We start from the raw sequence: 19,096 nt of genomic DNA on the forward strand, positions 1-19,096 counted from the left end.
GGATGGCTGCAGCACTTCCATCCCTTCAAGGTTGGGTTAATTCAGATGTTGGCTCTCATTTCTCTGACCGCAGCTCCGAGCCCCTGTGTGACCAGACCACAGCACGAGCCCCTTTGCACCAATGTGCTGTTGCTGCAGGCGCCCCGTCCTTCAGCGGCTGTCCCCGGCCCCAGTCACGGGAGTGCCAAGACGGGGCAGCCATGAGAGCAGAGATGGCCGCGGTGTCCGGAGCCCTCCCACGCTGGTCCCCCGGGCCGTTGCCAGGCCCCAACAGTCTTGTCGGAGGCTTGAAGGACCCCTGGCCCCAGTCAGGGCCCAGCACAGCTCACGTTGCTCCCTCTACTCGGCCTGTGCTTTGCCCCCCGGGCCAGGGCTGCCTTTCTACCTGGAGATGTCACAGAAAGTCTTCCCACGGTGTGGCTTTCCTGTTGACCTAGGGTTAGTCGATCTGCGCCCCAGTCAGTGCTGACGGACAGGAAAAAGGAGACAGGTACTCAAAGCAATCCATACGCTGAAATCTAAAAAGTCACAGCGTAAAACTGTCTTTAGAAGACTCTTCTCTGTACCCCCACGACTATTTTCCACTGATTCCCACCACACTTCTAGAACATAAATTTCTGGCTACTTGAGGGGCAGCGTGGCCTTGACCCCACCCAAGAGGCAGGAGGCTTCCCAGGAGGCGGCCTGTGACATTGGCAGAGAGCCTGCTTGGAAAGCAGGACGCCCTGGCGCTCAAGGCACACCCAGCAGCCCAAGACCCACCTGCAGGAGCAGCCTGGCCGGAGGACAATGACCTGGGAGCCTGACCTCTGCAGCTCCGTCCCAGGCGCGGCCCCTGTTTCGAGTGTAGAAAGAAGACATCCACGGGGCTTCCCGGCAAGGCGGCATTCCCGGGGCAGCTTCTAGACACAGCGATGGCAGCGCCCGGGGGGGAAGGGCAAGGGACTCGGACACAGGGGAGCCCACGAGAGCAGTGAGCCCCTGCCCTCGCCCTGCGCTGCCCCTGACGTTAGGCCTGACTGTGGGACATTTTCCAGCCACTAGAAAATCCACAAATGTGAAGTAAGAATTGTCATGAAATGAGCTTGCAGGCTGCACCCTGGCAGCTGGGCCACAGCCAGGAACAGGAAGGGACTTGGGTCCCGGCTCCTCCACCCTGGGGCAAAGCTGAGGTGCAGACCCACTGCCCTGAGCCGGGGCGGGCCCTCAGGGCCCTGTGCTGCCCAGGGGTACCTCTGGTGGCACTACTATGTAAGACCAAACGAAAATCATGTTTAAAAATAGAGGATAACATACGACAGTTGATTAAAATGTGAAAAGGTGGAACATAACATCCCCAAAGAGCCCCAAACATCAGCAACGGTGTTAAACGTGAGTCGATGGAGCGTTTAATCCCAAAGCAGGCCTGTAACTTCCACCCAAACGCACCGAAAGGAACGGAAGGACAGACAGGATTTAACATGGATTTTGTTTAACAGAAATCCCTCAGGAGCTGAGAGAACCAATCTGAAAGAACCAAAAAAAATTGAAAATTTGGTAATGTAGGAGATTGGAACGAATCAATAAAGTAATTGACCCAGTCGAGCCTCTGAGAATGGTGTTCTGTGTGTGCACATTCAGAAGGCAGTGTTCTAGATCCAGGCGTCGGTAAACACGTGGCATAGATGGTATATTGGCATATATGAAACATTTGAAATGTTCGTGGAATTTTTACAGTTGTGCATTGTTAAGCTAAAGCAAATATTAAACAATTTCAAATATTTAAATAATGCATAATATGCTATGATAAACGTGGAATTAATCTAAAAATCAGTAATGAAAGAGAACGATAGGAAGACAGGTAGGTGTATAGACAGATAGCATATCATGCAATACTCAGCTGTCAAGTGAGAAATCAGACAACGGATTAGGAAAATCCGAACTGCATATAAACTGAATATGAATAGCAGGTGCCTAAATAGAATTAAAATGCGAAGAAAGAAAGTGGAAAATGAAGCTGGGTAGGTAGCAAGGTTTAAAGTTTCTAAGGTACTTTCATGTCTAAGAAATATTTACACAACTAACATATTGGAGTTTAATAAATCTGAACTACACAGTGTAATCTGTAGGTTAAGAATTGAAAATAGGAGTCCCGGAGTTCTTTTTTTTTTTTTTTTTTTTTTTTTGCCGTTTTCTGGGGCCGCTCCTGTGGCATAGGGAGGTTCCCAGGCTAGGGGTCTAATCGGAGCTGTAGCCGCTGGCCTACCCCAGAGCCACAGCAACGCAGGATCCAAGCTGCGTCAGCTCACAGCAACGCCGGATCCTTAACCCGCTGAGCAAGGGCAGGGACCGAACCCGAAACCTCATGGTTCTTGGTCGGATTCGTTAACCACTGAGCCACGAGCCATGGAGCTCCCATCGTGGCTCAGCGGTTAACAAACCCAACTAGCATCCATGAGGACGTGGGTTCCATCCCTGGCCCTGAGCTGCTGTGTAGGTGGCAGACGCAGCTCAGATTCTGCGTTGCTGAGGCTGTAGTGTAGGCTGTACACCCTAGCCTGGAACCTCCACATGCCACAGGTGTGGCCCTGAAAAGACAAAAAACAAAACAAAACCCCTAAGAGTGTAGGAAAAGCTTGCAGACATATCATCTGTGGACAAAGACTGTCAGTTGCCACATCAGTAAACAAAGGATGTTGCAGCCATGGAGACCTCAGCCACTGTAGCCTCCCCAACCCCCCAGTGCATCCCAAGGGATTCAGGGTGGGAAAGCCTGGGACACTGGCCCCAGAGAGCTAACATGCACATCAAAGGAATGATTTCAGGAGCCCCGACTCTCCTTCTCATATCTAGAAAAGTGCTAAATTCCTTAACTTGGGGTGTCTGTTTTTTCTTTAATTAAGGTAATCTTTTGGGGTTCCAACTAACCATTTTTGGTTTCGCAAAAACTCCAATATATCCTGGCTCACTCCTGACCTCTGTTGGGCAGTTCCTCAGAGCGACATGACAGGCTGTCCCCGGGACATAAATCCTTAATTTTGTCTGCCAAATAAAACATAATTACAATTTTTAGTTTGTGCATTTTTGGTTTTGGTCAACACCAGCAAAGGCGTGCAGTTGAGGACTAGCAGAGGCCTGGTGGACGACAGGCAGGTCCAGAGGAGGAGGAGGGAACGTGCTTTCAGAGGGAAGGGGGGCCGGAGGGGCTGTGGCCACCGGAGGCCACCAAGGAGCTGCGGGTCCGGAGCCCGAGGCCTCCCAGGGGCTGGGCCGCTGCAGCCCTGGCTCAGGTTGGCTGGGCTGTTGGGGGTGGTGGGCAGAGGCTTCCTTCGTCCTGCTGGGTGGTGGGCAGGGCCCTCCTGTGGGAGGTACAGGGTTCGAGGCTGGTGGGGGGAGCTCTCCCCTGAGGACCTGCCTCGCTCCAGCCTCAGCTCTGTTCCTAATTCTATACCCCTTCCTCCCTTCAATTTAATCCAAACCTCGATGAAAAAATAAGATCTATTTTATGAGACACACTGCAGGGCAACTGCCGAGACCAGCTCAGCAGGATGGGGCTGACGAACGGGCGCTGTGAAGCTTAAGGAAAAAAGTTAACATCAAACAAGACACGGAGACATATTTCTTAAGTAAAGGTGGGAACCGGGGGACCCAAGGTCTCAGGGACCAAGAGCCCCCCTCAAGAAACCCCACTGCTTTTATTGTGCTCTTGAGGATGAGGTCGAGTGAGGCGGGGGCTATGGGTGCAGGACATGGGGTTTGTTTATTATTGCATAAGTTCTTTTATTATTGTAAAAGTCACTTAGCTGGTAGAAGGTTAAGCTTTTACTCTGACCTTTAGGCACATAACTATCATTAGCATTGGAGTTAGCGATCTATGCAGAACATTCCAGAGAATCCTCCCTGTGCTTCCGCAAAGGGCACGCCTATTTGCGGCAACCTGGCGTGCCTAGGTTTGCACCTTGGCTCTCTTTGCTGATGCATATTCTGCTAACGACCGCTCATAAACCACTTGGCCGTGAGGTTCCTCTTTCTCTTATCCCTTAGAGGACAACTCGTGCTCGTGCAAACGGTGTGCCAATCTGCACAGGTCCGGCGTGCCTAGACCAACGCATTACGTCCTCTTTCAGCTGACCCTTTATGCCTTTAGGTCTTTGTTCTTAAGCTTAAGTCATTTACCAGCACTGTGACTGCAGGAAGATGGGATAGAGTAAAGCAGGACAAGATGGAGTTTTCAGCAAAGAGGCTGAGAAAATATTGTAGAAATGTGTCTCGCGACAGGCAACCAAAGCAAAATGGTTGGTAGCTTTCGGACATGCATATCCTCGGAGGTGGTCTTGGCTGAGTTGTGCTAATGCCTTCATACCGACCAGTGGGTCTACTGATGCTACGGCTCTTGGGCGCGCCCCAGCAGCTGCTCCTTGGTAAGTGGGAGTCTTGGCCTTGGGCAAGTCTTGATTTGACAGTTGGAGGGTTAGGGCCCTGGGCTCCTGCTGTGTTTGCCATTCTATTTTCTCTTCTTAGCAGATAGAAGCCTTTTGTTGTGCCCACCCAGCCTCCACAGCAGCTTGACCAGGAACTCCCAGGAGGCACACATGGTCCAGGTCTGCTGCCACAGGGAGAGCCTTTCCCCCGAGATCAACCAAAACCTGATTAGACGCCCGAGCCCCAGGCCAGGAGAGCAAGCTCCTTCCACAGCCCAAACAGCAGCAGCTATGGGGGAAATTTTACCATCACAAGATATGTCTCTTTGGCAGGATTAATTTAGGTTAATTATTTGTCAGAAACAGAAGACAGATGAAGTCTTGTTGTTACTTCCCTGCAACGACCAAATGAATTTAGATACAGGGCTTGTGAGAGACCAGAGTCCACTCGGCATCTGGACACGTCCGACCTGCCTGGTGTAGCACCTTTGGTAACCAAACACCTGCTTCGCCATCTGCAGGTCACAGGCCACCCTCTCCTTTCAAGCCCTAAGCCACGCCCTCAGCATCCTGCCTTGTCTTTAGGGGGTTTACCATGACGGCTGCGGCAGTGGCTGCGGTGATTCCTAGGTCACGGGTCTTTCCACGTGCCCATGTTGTTACACTTTGGTTAATTTTCACCTGTTAATCTGTCTCACGTCAACTAATTCCTAGGCCACCAAGAAGAACCTAGAAGGGCAGGGGGAAATATCTTGCCTTCAAACCAGCGACAAGCCCAGCCAATAAGACCATAGCAGCTCAGCGCTGTGAGCCACTGCCGCCCAAAAGACCCGATTCCTCCAACAGACGTCCACACAGCCGCCCCTCCCACTGCCTCCTTCCCTGAAAGGTCATAGCCTGGTTGTTTGCTGAATCGGATGCTAGTTTCCTTATAGCTTGTTTGTCCTGAATTGCAATCATCTGCTCTTCCTAAAAAAACCCATTTCGTTGGTAAAATACCTCGCTATTTTTAAGAGGTCCCAAGTGAGCTGGGTCCGGGCGAGCGAGCTGACCCGACCCTTCCCACACAGCCCCACAGCCAAGGACCCATCCGGCCCACACTCCAGCTCCACCCTGGAGTCACCCCAACTCCTATGTGACACGGCGGGGGGCCGGAGGGAGGGAGGAGAGGCGGGGGCCGCGGGGACATGCAGGCCCTGGGCACCCCGCTGCCCCCACCATGGCTGCTCCTCAGCTCCCACAGGGCCCGGACTCCCCGCTCCTGGGAACCTTGGGAGATCAGCAGAGGCTCCTTTGGGGTTCAGTCCTGTGGGTGCTGCTGACCTGCCGCCAGGAGGACCCGAACCCCACCTGGAGCAGAGACTCTGCAGCGGGAGGACCGTGGAGGGGGTGGGGGGCTGTGCAGCTGAGGGGGAGGCTGGCCGAGGGCCTGCAGCAGGCTTGGGCCAGAGGCCCCCAGGCTGGGGAAGAGATGGGCCGACCCCAGACCGAGGGGAGGTGGTGGGATGGCTGCAACAGGGCAGGGAGCTCCCTCAGCTCCCTCAGCCACTCTCCCAACCGCCCTAGTGAAACCTGACACCGGCGGTCCCTCCCCCTCCAAGGACCAGCCAAATCCCATTTCCCCAAAGGCCAGGGAAAGGAAATTTTAGAGAAATCGAAACTACTTAGAAAGAGAGGTCCCCCTTCTGCTCATCCCCACACCTGACCCAGCACAATCCCTGAGTCTGGACCACACCTGCTCCGTCTCTGCATCAAGAAACCCACTTCTCAAAGCATCTCCTCTGCCCGCAACACCGACTTAGCCTGATCCCTGAGATGCTCAGGGAGGAGCACGAGGTGGCCGTGCTGGGGGCTCCCCAGACCTCAGCCCCCGTGGCCACCACGGTGATCAACATCCGAAGCGAGACCTCCGTGCCCGACCACGTCGTCTGGTCCCTGTTCAACGCCCTCTTCATGAACTGGTGCTGCCTGGGCTTCGTGGCTTTCGCCTACTCCGTGAAGGTGGGTGGGCGTCAGGGGAGGAGGGACGTGGGGCGGGGGGACTCCAAGAAGGTGTGTGTGAGCCTGGAGAGGCCCCCTGCCCAGATGTGCCATGAGGTGTGTGGGGAGCTGATGCGTGTGTCCTTCCGTGTGTGTGTGTGTGTGTGTGTGTGTGTGTGTGTGTGTGTGTGTGTGGCTTGGGGCTCCTTCCCAGCGAGAGTTCGGGGCGAGGCTGCGTGGGTGCCCATGGGGATGGCGGGCTCAGGGGTGGGGTGGGGGGCTGTGTCTCCACCCTCCCGAGACCTGCCCCTGCCCGGCCCAATTAGAGCAGTTAAACCCTTCCTTCACCCTTGGGACTCAGACCCAGAAAAGAGAAAAGGTCCTTTAAGGGCACTGAGCCAGCAACGGGGCCAGAGCAGAGGGGGGAGGAGGAGGCCTGGGGCTTCCTGGAGAGGCTGGGAGGCTGTGAGGAGGGAGACCCAGGCCCCAGGAGGGGAGGGAGGGGGCCGGCAGGCCCTGTCCTGCTCAGGCTCCAGGGGACGGGCCAGGGCTGGGTCCCCATCTGGGGGAATGGGCCCTGGGGGGCCCCCGGAGGACAGCGCCTGGTTGTGGCCTGCACCTGCTCCAGGTCCCCCTCACCATGTCTTCTCCTCCAGGCGAGGGACCGGAAGATGGTGGGAGACATCATTGGGGCCCAGAGCTATGCCTCCACCGCCAAGTGCCTGAACATCTGGGCTCTGGTCCTGGGCATTTTTCTGACCATCGGAGCCGTCGCTCTTCTGGTGTTTGCATACATAACAGCCTACCATATGTTAGAGCGCGCAAAGAGTAACAGAGGCTACTAGCAGCCATCCACGGCCCAGCCCAAGTCCCCCACCATCCACATTGGCCCTGCCCCACCCCCTCCCTTCCTACAGGACTTGCAACCAGGGAGGCACAGATTCAAGTAGCAAGAGTCCCACGTGCTCTGAGGAAAGCAGAGAGGCAGGGCTGGGGAACACCCACCACCAAGACCTTCCAGAGAAGTTACAGGCTCGCCTTACAGACGGGGGCTGGTGCCAGCAGAGGGTCAGTCACTAGGCATCCGCAGCTGATCGGTTGCCAGACCCGGGTTTCCAGGGAGGGAAGAAACCGAGTTCCAGGCGGTCCCAGGATGGCCAGGGTGTGAGTCAGTTCATATCCCCGGGGCTTCCTGGCCCCATTTCAGCCCCTCCGGCGCGTCTGAAGGGGCTGAAATGGGTGGACCTCCGTGTGTGCAGAGTCCTCGTGGGCTCCGGCTCGGGACGCCTGCAGGGGACCTGACTCGCGGCTGGGGGAGGGGGCGGGGTCCGCCGTCCACCTCTGGAGACACAGCCCCAGTGGCCCCCGCTCTTCAGGGGGAGGAGAGCCCCTGCCCTGCCCTGCCCTGGAAATCAGCCCCTGTCCCTGATCCCGCCGGTTCTGCCCGGCGTCCAGATGTGCGGGCCCTTGGGGTGCCCCGGGGCAGACGCTGCCCACAGCCAGCTGGGCAGCTGCGGGGTGAGCCGGGGGGGGGGCACGGCCTCACTGTCCCTCCCCTGACACCGATGCCAGGCGTGGACCCCCTGTGGACGAAAATGCTGCTGCCATAGCGGGAAGCTAAGGATGCGGCAGCCAGCAAGCCACCGAAGCCTCTCCCCCCCGCCCCCGCCGCCCCCCAGGGACCAGGATGGGAAGGAGGGACCTGGTGCAGGAAGCTGAGGTGCACACACACCGAAGGGCCGATCTCGAGGGGCCCGGACTCTCGCATCTTCCCATACCTAGAAAAGCGCTAAATTCCCTAACTTGAGGTGTCTGCTTTTCTTTAATTATGAGTAATGTTTGGGGAAAAAAATAAAATAAAAAAGAGTGATCTTTTGATGTTGAGACTGCCTGGTCTTTGTTAGAAACGTCTGCATGTCCTCAGTGGTCCGTCTCCCAGGCTTAAGTCCTCAGAAAATTCCCGAATAACACACAATTCTCAGCTTTTAGGTTACGCAATTTCTCGGGTCGACACGCCCCAGCCCTCACGCAGGCCCCTTCGTGTGTCCCCGGGAGCCGCGGTCTCCTCCCTCCGGGGCACGGCTGGGGGGTTGGGGTCCCAGGGTGGGCTTTGATGCCTGTGAGCCGAGGGGGGCGGCCCCAGGAAGGAGGGTCCTGGGGGAGGGGAGGCTGGCCGACCCACCCCCCTGGGTTGGGGAGGAGGGACCCAAGGTGGGGCGGGGCCAGGAGCCAGCAGAGCCCCGGAGTCGGGCAGGGGGCGCTGCCCAGACACTCAGACCCCTGCTGGGGTGCTGGGGCGGCTGGAGGCTTCCCTGAGCAGCAGCGCCCAGGAAGGGAGCCAGGGGTGCGGCCAGAGCAGCGTCTGCCCTCCACGCGGGAGCACCCCTGTCCTGCTCTGCCCTGGTCCCCCTCAGGGCCACCCCGGGGCAGGGCATCTTCAGGAGGCCCCACAAGCCACTTCCTCCCGGGCTCACTCCAGGCAAAGCAGAGACAGAGTGCTCTCTCCCGAGTGCTAAGAGGAAAGAGCGCCAGATTTGCCTCCCCCTGCCCACCGCCCCGTTCCCCCCTCCCCCGTCCCCCTCCCGCGTTCCCCCCCGCCCCCGCCCCGGTCCTGGCTGTCAGACCTCCCAGCTCTGCCTGCTCCCAGGTGGGCTTCCTCCCAGCGGTGACCCCCAGCTCTGTGACCCCTGCTCTGCCCCCTCCCTGCCTGGCCAACGCTCTCAGCCCTGCCCAGGAAACACCCTGCAACACAGCAGGCCCACCTCGGTGATACGGGACACGGTGGCTGCCCCGTGGGAACCGCCCTTTATGACCTCTGCTCACAGCTGCCTGTGGCACCCCGAGGCGGGCCTTCCTGGACCCCAGGGGTGGTTCCACCAGCCCTCCTCCAGGACCCACCTTCCCGGGGAACTAGCCTCCCCAGCTCACAGGGGGCAGCCACGGAGGGCCAGGGAGAACCCCAACCCTCGAGGCCTCGGAGGTAGGGCACCGTGGGGGTGGGGCACCCATCCCGCCTGGCGCCAGGACTGAACCCAGCCTCAAGAGCTGCTGGCTTCGGGGAGAGCCAGACAGGAGTGAGGGAGCGAGGCGAGCCCGGGGGAGAAGGGGCTTGACCCCAGCCTGTGGCTGCCTGGACCCCTCCAGCCTCTCCAGGGTGGCCCCCAGCACACCCGTGGTCCTGGGTCCCCACACCCACGCCCTCCAGCGCCTCAGAGACAGGAGTGCCCGCCTGGGACAAGTCTCCCGGCACTGGGCTGAGAGGGCGCCTGCTTCCCGTGTGCGGCCCAGGCTCTGGCAAAGGCTCGCACCCCAAGGCCCAGGGTCCCCGCTGTCTGGGAGACCCTTCCACCCAGCAGGACCAGCCTGGTTCCGTGGGAGGAAGGGATCTGTCCTCCGGGGGGTTTGTCCAAGGGGGCCGAGGCACGAGCGCCCTGGGCGGAGGGCTCTGTGCCCCCCTGAGGCCACTGGGACCTCTCAGCAGGGCCCCTCCGCGGGAAGCAGCACAGCACAGCAGCTTCACAGGCAAGAGCACTTTATTGAACCCAGTTGTGGACAGGTAGGTCTCTAGCACCTGCTGTAGGAAGGGGAGGGGGTGGGGCAGGGCCAGTGTGGATGGTGGGGGACTTGGGCTGGGCCGTGGATGGCTGCTGGTAGCCTCCCTGTTGCCTTAAATCCGAAAATACAGTCTGAAATTCACCGCTGAAACAGTGGCAAAAACAGCAATAAGTGTAATGGTCAGAAGGAGGCCCAGGACCAGGGCCCAGATGTTCAGGCACTTGGCGGTGGAGGCATAGCTCTGGGCCCCAATGATGTCTCCCACCATCTTCCGGTCCCTCGCCTGGAGGAGAAGACATGGTGAGGGGGACCTGGAGCAGGTGCAGGCCACAACCAGGCGCTGTCCTCCGGGGGGCCCCCCAGGGCCCATTCCCCCAGATGGGGACCCAGCCCTGGCCCGTCCCCTGGAGCCTGAGCAGGACAGGGCCTGCCGGGCCCCTCCCTCCCCTCCTGGGGCCTGGGTCTCCCTCCTCACAGCCTCCCAGCCTCTCCAGGAAGCCCCAGGCCTCCTCCTCCCCCCTCTGCTCTGGCCCCGTTGCTGGCTCAGTGCCCTTAAAGGACCTTTTCTCTTTTCTGGGTCTGAGTCCCAAGGGTGAAGGAAGGTTTAACTGCTCTAATTGGGCCGGGCAGGGGCAGGTCTCGGGAGGGTGGAGACACAGCCCCCCACCCCACCCCTGAGCCCGCCATCCCCATGGGCACCCACGCAGCCTCGCCCCGAACTCTCGCTGGGAAGGAGCCCCAAGCCACACACACACACACACACACACACACACACACACACACACACACACGGAAGGACACACGCATCAGCTCCCCACACACCTCATGGCACATCTGGGCAGGGGGCCTCTCCAGGCTCACACACACCTTCTTGGAGTCCCCCCCCCCCACGTCCCTCCTCCCCTGACGCCCACCCACCCTCACGGAGTAGGCGAAAGCCACGAAGCCCAGGCAGCACCAGTTCAGGAAGAGGGTGCTGAACAGCGACCAGAGGACGTGGTCCCGGTGGGGGGTCTCCCTGGGGATGGTGATCACTGTGCTGGTCATGGGAGCTGAACCTTCGGGCGGCCCCATCTCGGCCACCTCCTGCTCCTCCTTGACCGTGTCCTGGCTGTGTGGCACACCTTGTGGGCACCACAGGCGGAGGCTGGGAAGTGCTGTGACATTGCTTCCCTGTGACCATTTTTGGAGTCTGGCTGCATGCTGGAGGGAGGTCTTTCGCAGAGCTCAGCCCCATCTCCTGGCCCCCTTTCCCCACATCAGCTCAGCAGTCCTGCTTTCTCAGAAATTTCCATTTCCGGCTATTTTGTAAAGTGGTGAATTGGATGAAGCCCTAGGAAATTAGCAAATTCTGAGAAGTTACAAGTGGGAGAGAAGGCTGTGGTCCAAGGGCTGGCTTTTGTCCCAGGCACACGGGTCACGATAGACTCAGGCTGGGGTCGGCCCATCTCTTCCCCAGCCTGGGGGGCCCCTGGCCCAAGCCTGCTGCAGGCCCTCGGCCAGCCTCCCCCTCAGCTGCACAGCCCCCCACCCCCTCCACGGTCCTCCCGCTGCAGAGTCCCCGCTCCAGGTGGGGTTCGGGTCCTCCCGGTGGCAGGTCAGCAGCACCCACAGGCCTGAGTTGCCTGCCCCAGAGGAGCCTCTGCTGATCTCCTGAGGGTCCCAGGAGCGGGGACACCGGGCCCTGTGGGAGCCAAGGAGCAGCCGTGGTGGGGGCAGCGGGGCGCCCAGGGCCCGCATGTCCCCGCAGCCCCCGCCTCTCCTCCCTCCCTCCCACCCGCCGCTTTCTGTAAGGGCCAACGCTCCTGAGCCTGAGTGCACCCCACCCAGAGGCACCTCAGGAAGGAGCCGTGCCTCCCACGGGCCAGAGCCTTCCTGAATGACGCTTTCCTCTTCCTGTCTCTGTTCACCCCCATGGGAAGATGGGGGTCTCAGAGCGGAGAGAGGTGTGTGCCTGCAGTGAGGCCATTCCCATGACACGGGGCAGTGGCCACTGCGCTTTTCCCCTTAACGAAGAAACACTGGGCATCATAGGCCTGGCGCCCGCCCTCTTCTGCAGCCCCTTTTCCGCATGGACGGCGGTCTGGCCGCCTCCCCTCCTGCTCTGCCCTCTGTCTACACTCATGCCCCGGTGACCCTCGGCAAGAGAAAAGAGGACCCCAGAAGAGGGGGGGTCACCTGTGGAGACCCCCACCTCCACCGACTCCCAAAGTCCGCAGTCCTTGCTTCCACAGGGCAGGGTCTCCTGGCGTCTGACTCTGGGCCTGCTGGGTCCCTGCAGGGAGGCAGGAGTAGGGGGCAGGACTGTGTCGCACAGCTGCTCCACCCCTGTCCCCCAGCCCCAATGGGGGCACAGTCGGACCATCTTGGAAGGGGAAGCTACTGGGACGCCAAGGAGCACAGCCAGCCTGGAAGCTGTTAGAGGCCCGGGAGCTGGCAGGGGGACCCCCAGGTGGGGCGGGCATCACAGGCACTCCCGGCATCCCGGAAGCCAAAGCCGAGACAGGAGCCTTGCCCAGGCCCCTCCCCGCCGTGTTTGAATGGCAGCAGGAGCAGACACAGAGCTTCCTTTGCTTGGCGCCGAGACCCAGGATGAGGACTAGCGCACCTGGCTGATGGGGAAAACTTTGAAAGTGTGGCCTCAGCCCAGGCAGCCACCAGGGGAGGAAAAAAAGAAGTGTTCCCAGAGGCTGGAAACCCGGGGGCGACATGCGCTGTGAATTTTCTGTGTCAGCCTTACCGGGGCCCGGGGCCCCCACGTTTTGTAGGAAGTTATCCTGGTACATCTGGAGGGGCTTCACTCTGGCAGGTGGGCTCCCATGCAGCCTGCTGGGAGCTGAGGAGGAGGCGAAGGTGGAGGAGGGGAACACCCCCCGGAGCTGGGCATCGGGCTTCCCACTCAGGTCTCGTACTGGGTGCCCGCCTGATCACGTGAGCCTGCGGCCAAGGGCAGATGGCCAGCCTCCAGGCCAGTGGGCTGCGTCCTAATAAGAAGTCTCCTCCTAAGAATCCACTGCTTCTCTTTCTCTGGAGAAGCCCAATACCAGCAGTGAGGAATCGGGGCTCCAAGGGCTCTTGGAGGCAGACCCAGAGCCTCAGCCCCCGTGGCCCTAGAACCAGGGGTTGCAAGCAGACCCGCTTGGAGGGGCATAGGCCGTGGGCTGCGTGTCTGGGCCTCTGACCGCACAGAGACCGGCAGGCGGACGGACGAGCAGAAGTGAAAGGGGCAAAGTTCAGGGTGGGGACTTGGCCTTCCAAGAGTGACAGCTTCTCAGCCCTACCAGTAAAACCGCATCACACAGGCTCTGGAGGAGGGCCCCCATGTGCCCAGTGCTGGCATCACCTTGAGGGAAGGTGGGCACGAGGGGCTGAGGGTGAAGAGCAGAGAAATGTAGCAGAACCCAGACCTGTGGGAAGGAGCCTCACGTGCAATTTTGAGGCCTGCACCTGACCCTGACCCTGAAATTACAATAGTTCTGAAAGAGCGCTGAAAGCCTCGGCCTGGACCCAAAGAGACTTAAAATAACCCTGGGCCCCTTGCGTGTGGCTCTATGGCCGGAGGCGCTGGGAAAGCTCTTGGTTTCTGCACTGCCTACCCCAGTGCCCGAGGACGGCAGGCCAAGGAGGGCATCCGCCCAGGGCCAGCGTCCTCACCGCAGCCTCAGGGGAGACCTCAGGCCCCCCACTCAGGGTGCACTGCCCCTGCTGCACAGTTGATGCTGGAGGCCTGGGGGTCAGGGATGCATCCTTTCAGCCCAAGGTTGTCCTCGTGTGGGCTTGACACAGGGCGTCTAGGCCGTCTTTGCATCGCTTTTGATCTGCATGGGCTGCGGGGTCTTTGGGACTGGCCCCCGGGGGAGGGTGTATTTTGCACCGAGGCCCTCCTGACCACGTGCAAATGTGGCTGTTGGGAGGGCTGCCCAGTCCGAGGCGTGGCCAGGGCGTGAGGCCCCGAGGGCCCTTCTTTCTGCCGTGACCTAGAGGTGCCACCTCCGTGGCCCCTGCGTGACCTTTCTGGGCACAGCCAGACCAGGACGGAGGGATTTGGGCTTGTTCGTTCCACCGCCTAACCCTGCCTGTGCGAAGGGGCGCATCCCTCCCCGGGTGGCTCCCTGCAGGCCCGGCTCAGGTCCCTCCGGCTGGACGCCGCCTTCACACCCTCTCCAGATCTCCTCTGGCAGGACTTCGGGGACCTCAGAAACACGGTCCCCACAAACCCTCTCCCAGCGTTTCCACTTGTCATCGCTGGCTGTGTTCAGTCTGCGCCGCGGGGGCGTCTACCTTTAACGTGTCCTCGTTGGGACAGTTCACAAAGACACGGCAAAGCGCATGTGACGCCAACGTCCCGCCTGGCAAAGTGCTGAAACGCGCATGCCTACCAAACACCAAGTCACACACGGCGCACTGCCCGCCCCGCCAGGAGCGGCCCACCAGCCCCACGGAGCGCACCGACCGCTCTCAGGGCCTTCATGCTGTGCACATCCTTGCTTTTCATGTGAGTTTCAACCCTCAAGTGTGGGTAAAGCCGAATCCGATTGAGCGAGGGTCGAACCCGAACGCTGTGGTTTGATTTTGCCTGGCTTGGTCTCCGTTCCCGCTGTAGTTCATTTCTCCTGATTTCTGTGTTGTGTTCCTTGGATCCCTGAGCCACAGCCTCTGCCCCGCTCTCAACGGTCAGTGTTGCTTTTGCCAATTGCGGCTACAAAGGACGAAGCCGCCGTGAGCATCTGAGCGTGTGTGCGTCCCTACTCGGGCGTCCACGTCTCTGTTGGACGTGCGTCACCCACTGCAGTGGACCAGCCGGATTGTCTGCCACAAGCTTGTTGAAACACACACTCCCACAGCAGGCCCGAGAGGGCCCAGCTCCATTCCAGGGCTTGTGTAATGCTGTCTCTCTGTGCTTTCAATTCGCATGATGAATTAGGTTATAGCAATTATCTCTTGGCACAATAAGGTTGCATGATGGGAGCTCCCGTCGCGGCGCAGTGGTTAACGAATCCGACGAGGAACCATGAGGTTGAGGGTTCGATCCCTGCCCTTGCTCAGTGGGTTAAGGATCCGGCGTTGCCGTGAGCTGTGGTGTAGGTTGCAGACGCGGCTCGGATCCCGTGTTGCTGTGGCTCTGGCATAGGCAGGTGGCTGCAGCTCCGATTGGACCCCTAGCCTGGGAACCTCCACATGCTGCGGGAGCGGCCCTAGAAAAAGGCAAAAAGACAAAAAAAAAAAAGCTTGCGTGACGAACAACCACAAGCCCCCGAGGGTATATACCAATAAGTGTTTGCTCTTGCCCAAGAGTCTGGGGGCTTCGGGAGCCCTGGAGCAGCCTCGGCTGGCCTTGGCCAGGCTCGTCATCCTCTTCGAGCAGCTGTGGGCTGAGGCGGCATCTCCAGTCTCGCCCATGATCGCCCAGGATGTCAGGCTGGGTTTGTTCTTAGGTCGCCCACGGCAGGGCCCCCCAGAGCCAAGGTGTGCGAGGGGTTCTCGAGTCTGGTCTCGGGATGGGCCCCGTCGCTTCCCCACATTTATTAACCAGACAAGTGGGGAGGGTGTTTGCAAAAAAGGCCACAGTGGGAGTTCCTGTTGTGGCCCTGTGGAGACGAATCTGACCAGGAACCACGAGGTTTTGGGTTCCATTCCTGACCTGGCTCAGTAGGCTGAGGATCCGCTGTTGCCAGGAGCTGTGGTCTAGGTCGCAGCAATGGCAGATCCTTCGCCCGCTGAGCAAGGCCAGAGATCGGACCTGAAACCTCAAGGTTCCTAGGCGATTCGTTTCTGCTGCACCACAACGGGAACTCCACCCTCCCCTCCTCCCCGAAGAGTAGTTTCACTGGTGAAGAACTTTCGGTCAGCCCTGAAGAGCCCGTTCCACTGTCTCCCACTTCTGCCATTACTGTGAGGTCAGCTACCAACTGAAGGCTTGACTCATTAGGAAATCTGTGTGTTTATCAGGCTGTTTATGTTTTTTATTTTTATTTTTTTATTTATTATTATTATTATTTTTTTTTTATCTTTTTGCCTTTTCTTGGGCCGCTCCCACGGCATATGGGTCGAATCAGAGCTGTAGCCACCAGCCTACGCCAGAGCCACAGCAACGCAGGATCCAAGCCACGTCTGCAACCTACAGCACAGCTCACGGCAACGCCGGATCCTTAACCCACTGAGCAAGGCCAGGGATCGAACCCGCAACCTCATGGTTCTGTCAGATTCGTTAACCACTGCGCCACAACGGGAACTCCTATCAGGCTGTTTACGATTCTGTTTACACGTGCCTTTTGCTACAGTTTTACCGTGATGTGTGGCAGAGGGGATTCATTTTATTAATTCTGGTGGAGATGTCTTGGGCTGCTTTCATCTGTGGGTTAATGTCTCCAACAGTTTGGGAAACTCTCATCCACTGTATCTTCAGATACTGACTTTCCCCCGTTCTCCCCTTCCTCTCCTCCCACGACTCCCATTAAACAGACATTGAACCGTTCACGCTGTCCTCAGCATCCCTTACATGCTGTCTGTGGTTCCAGCCATTGTCTGAATGGTTTCTTCTCACCCACCTTCTCCAGCGAGGTCCTTGAACACTGAACAGGCCAAGCATGGGCCCCGCCTGGGAACAGTATTTTCTGAGATCGTGGGACTCGCTGCCAGTTCTCTTGGGCTGGGTTTCATGTGCTGTAAATCACCCAGTGAGTTCTTTGTCTTGGTTACTCTGCCCTGCAGCTCTAGGATTTCTAGCCAGTTTCTTTTCAGATCTGCGATGTCACGCTTTACGGCCTCCCATTCCCTGCTAAAATGTCTGTGTTTTACCTTGCACCTCCAAGAGCTTAGTAACTCCAGGGTCCAGGATTTCTGTGCTCCATTCCCCTGCTGCTGCTCAACCAAGCTGTCTTGTCTCTTTGGGCACCTGCTTATCTTTGGGTTCTAGGTCCGGAGCTTATTTCAGTCCTGGGATGGTTTCTCTCCCCAGAAAGAGCAAGGAGTCACACAGATCCAATTTCAGAGGCTGAGACCCCCCACACGTCTGGATCTTTTCTCTAATTGCAGCTCTCACCACATCGCTGCCTTTTGGTTCATATACTAATTCTTCTGCTGGGGCTTATCTCTGTCATCTTTTTCACATTTGCAATTGGATCTACTTTTAATGTGTCTTTTTTCATTTTTGTTGTTCTGCATGAGCTGGATCCTATATCCATTCACTCACCAAACACTAAGCACCTGTTTTGCCAAGAGTTCTCATGGTGGTGGACTCACATGTTCTGACTGTTCCGCCCTCCAGACCTGCTGTGTCTGCCCCTGTCTCCTCCCGACATGGAGCAGCAAGGACACCTTGACCCTTTGGGGCTCCTGGGGTCCTTTATCTCCCCCAGCCCTCACATTGGCATCACCCAGAATCACATGTGGGACTTGTGTGGCTGCACTTCCTGCACTTTTGCCCTTTTTCCTGCCTTTCTGTCAGCGGTGATTTGTTCCTAAAACGGGAGCAGACTCTGCAAAGGTATTCGATCCTCTCACTTCCTCTCTGGCCCACGGACTTTCCTGGGTTTTTCTGCTTTTTCTGTTCCTCCTCCAAGAATGTTTTCAACATTTCGGAGGGGCACATTCTGAGGCTCTCTGGAAATATCTTTACTATATTATTACATTTAAATGAGAATTTTTAGCTGGATATTAAATTCTAGATTTTTTTCCTTCAATCCTTTAAAATATCACTCTGTATCTCCTTATATGACTTGCTCAGACATCTAGGCACGATATGATTCTTGTTCCCTTGTAGGTGGTCTGTTCTTTCTTCAGGGACTTTCTCTTTCTGCAGACTTTTCTCTGATACTCTTAAATTTCACTGCAGCACAGCTAAGTGTGGGTTATGTCTTATCTGGCCTCTTTGTGGGCTTCCCTTTGAGGGTCTCCTCTTCATTCCTAATTCTGGGACGTTTCACTGCATTGTTTCTTCAAGTATTTCTCACCGTCCTCTCTCTGTTCCAGGATGTAAGCCATTCTTTCCCGAGGTCTCAGCTCCATCCGCATCCCTCTCTCTTGCATCCGTCCCCCACCCCTTACCTCCCAGGACAGCTCTCAAAGATGTTGGACTTGCTATAACCTGCCCTCCGGGCCTCCATCCCTGTTTACTGTTCTCGTCTTCGTAAGAGGGGTAAAAGCTAGCCCTTCCAAGGACTTGGTCTCTACCAAGCACTGTTCTTTTTTGGGTTTTTTTGTTTTTGTTTTTTTGCTTTTTAGGGCTGCACCTGTGGCATATGGAAGTTCCCAGGCTAGGGGTTGAATTGGAGATGCAGCTGCCAGCCTACACCAGAGCCACAGCAATGCCAAGTTAGAGCCATGTCTGTGACCTACACCACAGGTCACTGCAAGGCCAGATCCCTAACTCACTGACCAAGGCCAGGGATTGAACCCACATCCTCTTGAATATTAGTTGGATTCGTTACCGCTGAGCCACAACAGGAACCCCCAAGCATTTGTACTAAATGCTGTGGTGTAGGTTGCCACTGTGGCTCAGATTTGATTCCTGGCCGAGGAATTTCCATATCCCACGGGTGTGGCCGAAAAAGGAAAAAAAAAAAAAGGAGGAGTTCCCATTGTGGCGCAGTGGAAACAATCCAACTAGGAGCCATGAGGTTGCAGGTTCCATCCCTGGCCTCGCTCAGTGGGTTAAGGAGCCAGTGTTGCTGTGAGCGTGGTGTAGGTCGCAGACGTGGCTCGGTTCCAGCATCACTGTGGCTGTGGTGTAGGCCGGTAGCTACAGCTCCAATTGGACCCCTAGCCTGGGAACCTCCATATGCTGTGGGTGCAGTCCTAAAAAGCAAAAAAAAAAAAAAAGCAAAGAAAAAAAAGAGCAACGCTACTGAGGGAGTTCAAGGATGCCTGCTGGGCAGATGTTGACTTTGCAGTGGATTCCACAATATCTTCACGAGTTAAGGAGAGGCTTTGGATCATATTCTTGTTTGCATTTACTTCTTCTTTTTTTTTTTTTTTTTTGTCTTTTTGCCTTTTCTAGGGCCGCTCTCGCAGCGTATGGGGGTTCCCAGGCTAGGGGTCTCATCGGAGCTGTAGCCGCCAGCCAACGCCAGAGCCATAGCAACACAGGATCCAAGCCGTGTCTGCAACCTACAGCACAGCTCACGGCAACGCCGGATCCTTAACCCACTGAGCAAGGCCAG

General features: G+C 57.5%; 2 protein-coding genes and 1 long non-coding RNA gene across 3 annotated transcripts; 2 read left to right on the forward strand and 1 right to left on the reverse strand.

Moving 5' to 3' along the window:
• On the forward strand, positions 6,022-8,264 carry LOC100519082 (interferon-induced transmembrane protein 1). The gene is made up of 2 exons (XM_003124235.5): positions 6,022-6,401; positions 7,037-8,264. Exons 1-2 carry the CDS (start codon positions 6,216-6,218, stop codon positions 7,223-7,225), a joined length of 375 nt encoding a protein of 124 aa, XP_003124283.1. The 5' UTR covers positions 6,022-6,215; the 3' UTR covers positions 7,226-8,264.
• Positions 8,988-10,053, forward strand: LOC110259206. The gene is made up of 2 exons (XR_002341374.1): positions 8,988-9,360; positions 9,862-10,053. It is a non-coding gene; the product is annotated as an uncharacterized LOC110259206 (long non-coding RNA).
• On the reverse strand, positions 9,896-11,182 carry LOC102161418 (interferon-induced transmembrane protein 1-like). Its single transcript, XM_021082535.1, has 2 exons — positions 10,854-11,182; positions 9,896-10,218 (listed from the first exon to the last, which is right to left on the reverse strand). The coding sequence occupies exons 1-2, from the start codon at positions 11,007-11,009 to the stop codon at positions 10,048-10,050; spliced, it is 327 nt and encodes a 108-aa protein (XP_020938194.1). The 5' UTR covers positions 11,010-11,182; the 3' UTR covers positions 9,896-10,047.

Source organism: Sus scrofa, chromosome 2, assembly GCF_000003025.6.
Source record: "Sus scrofa isolate TJ Tabasco breed Duroc chromosome 2, Sscrofa11.1, whole genome shotgun sequence".
Lineage (NCBI taxonomy): Eukaryota > Metazoa > Chordata > Mammalia > Artiodactyla > Suidae > Sus > Sus scrofa.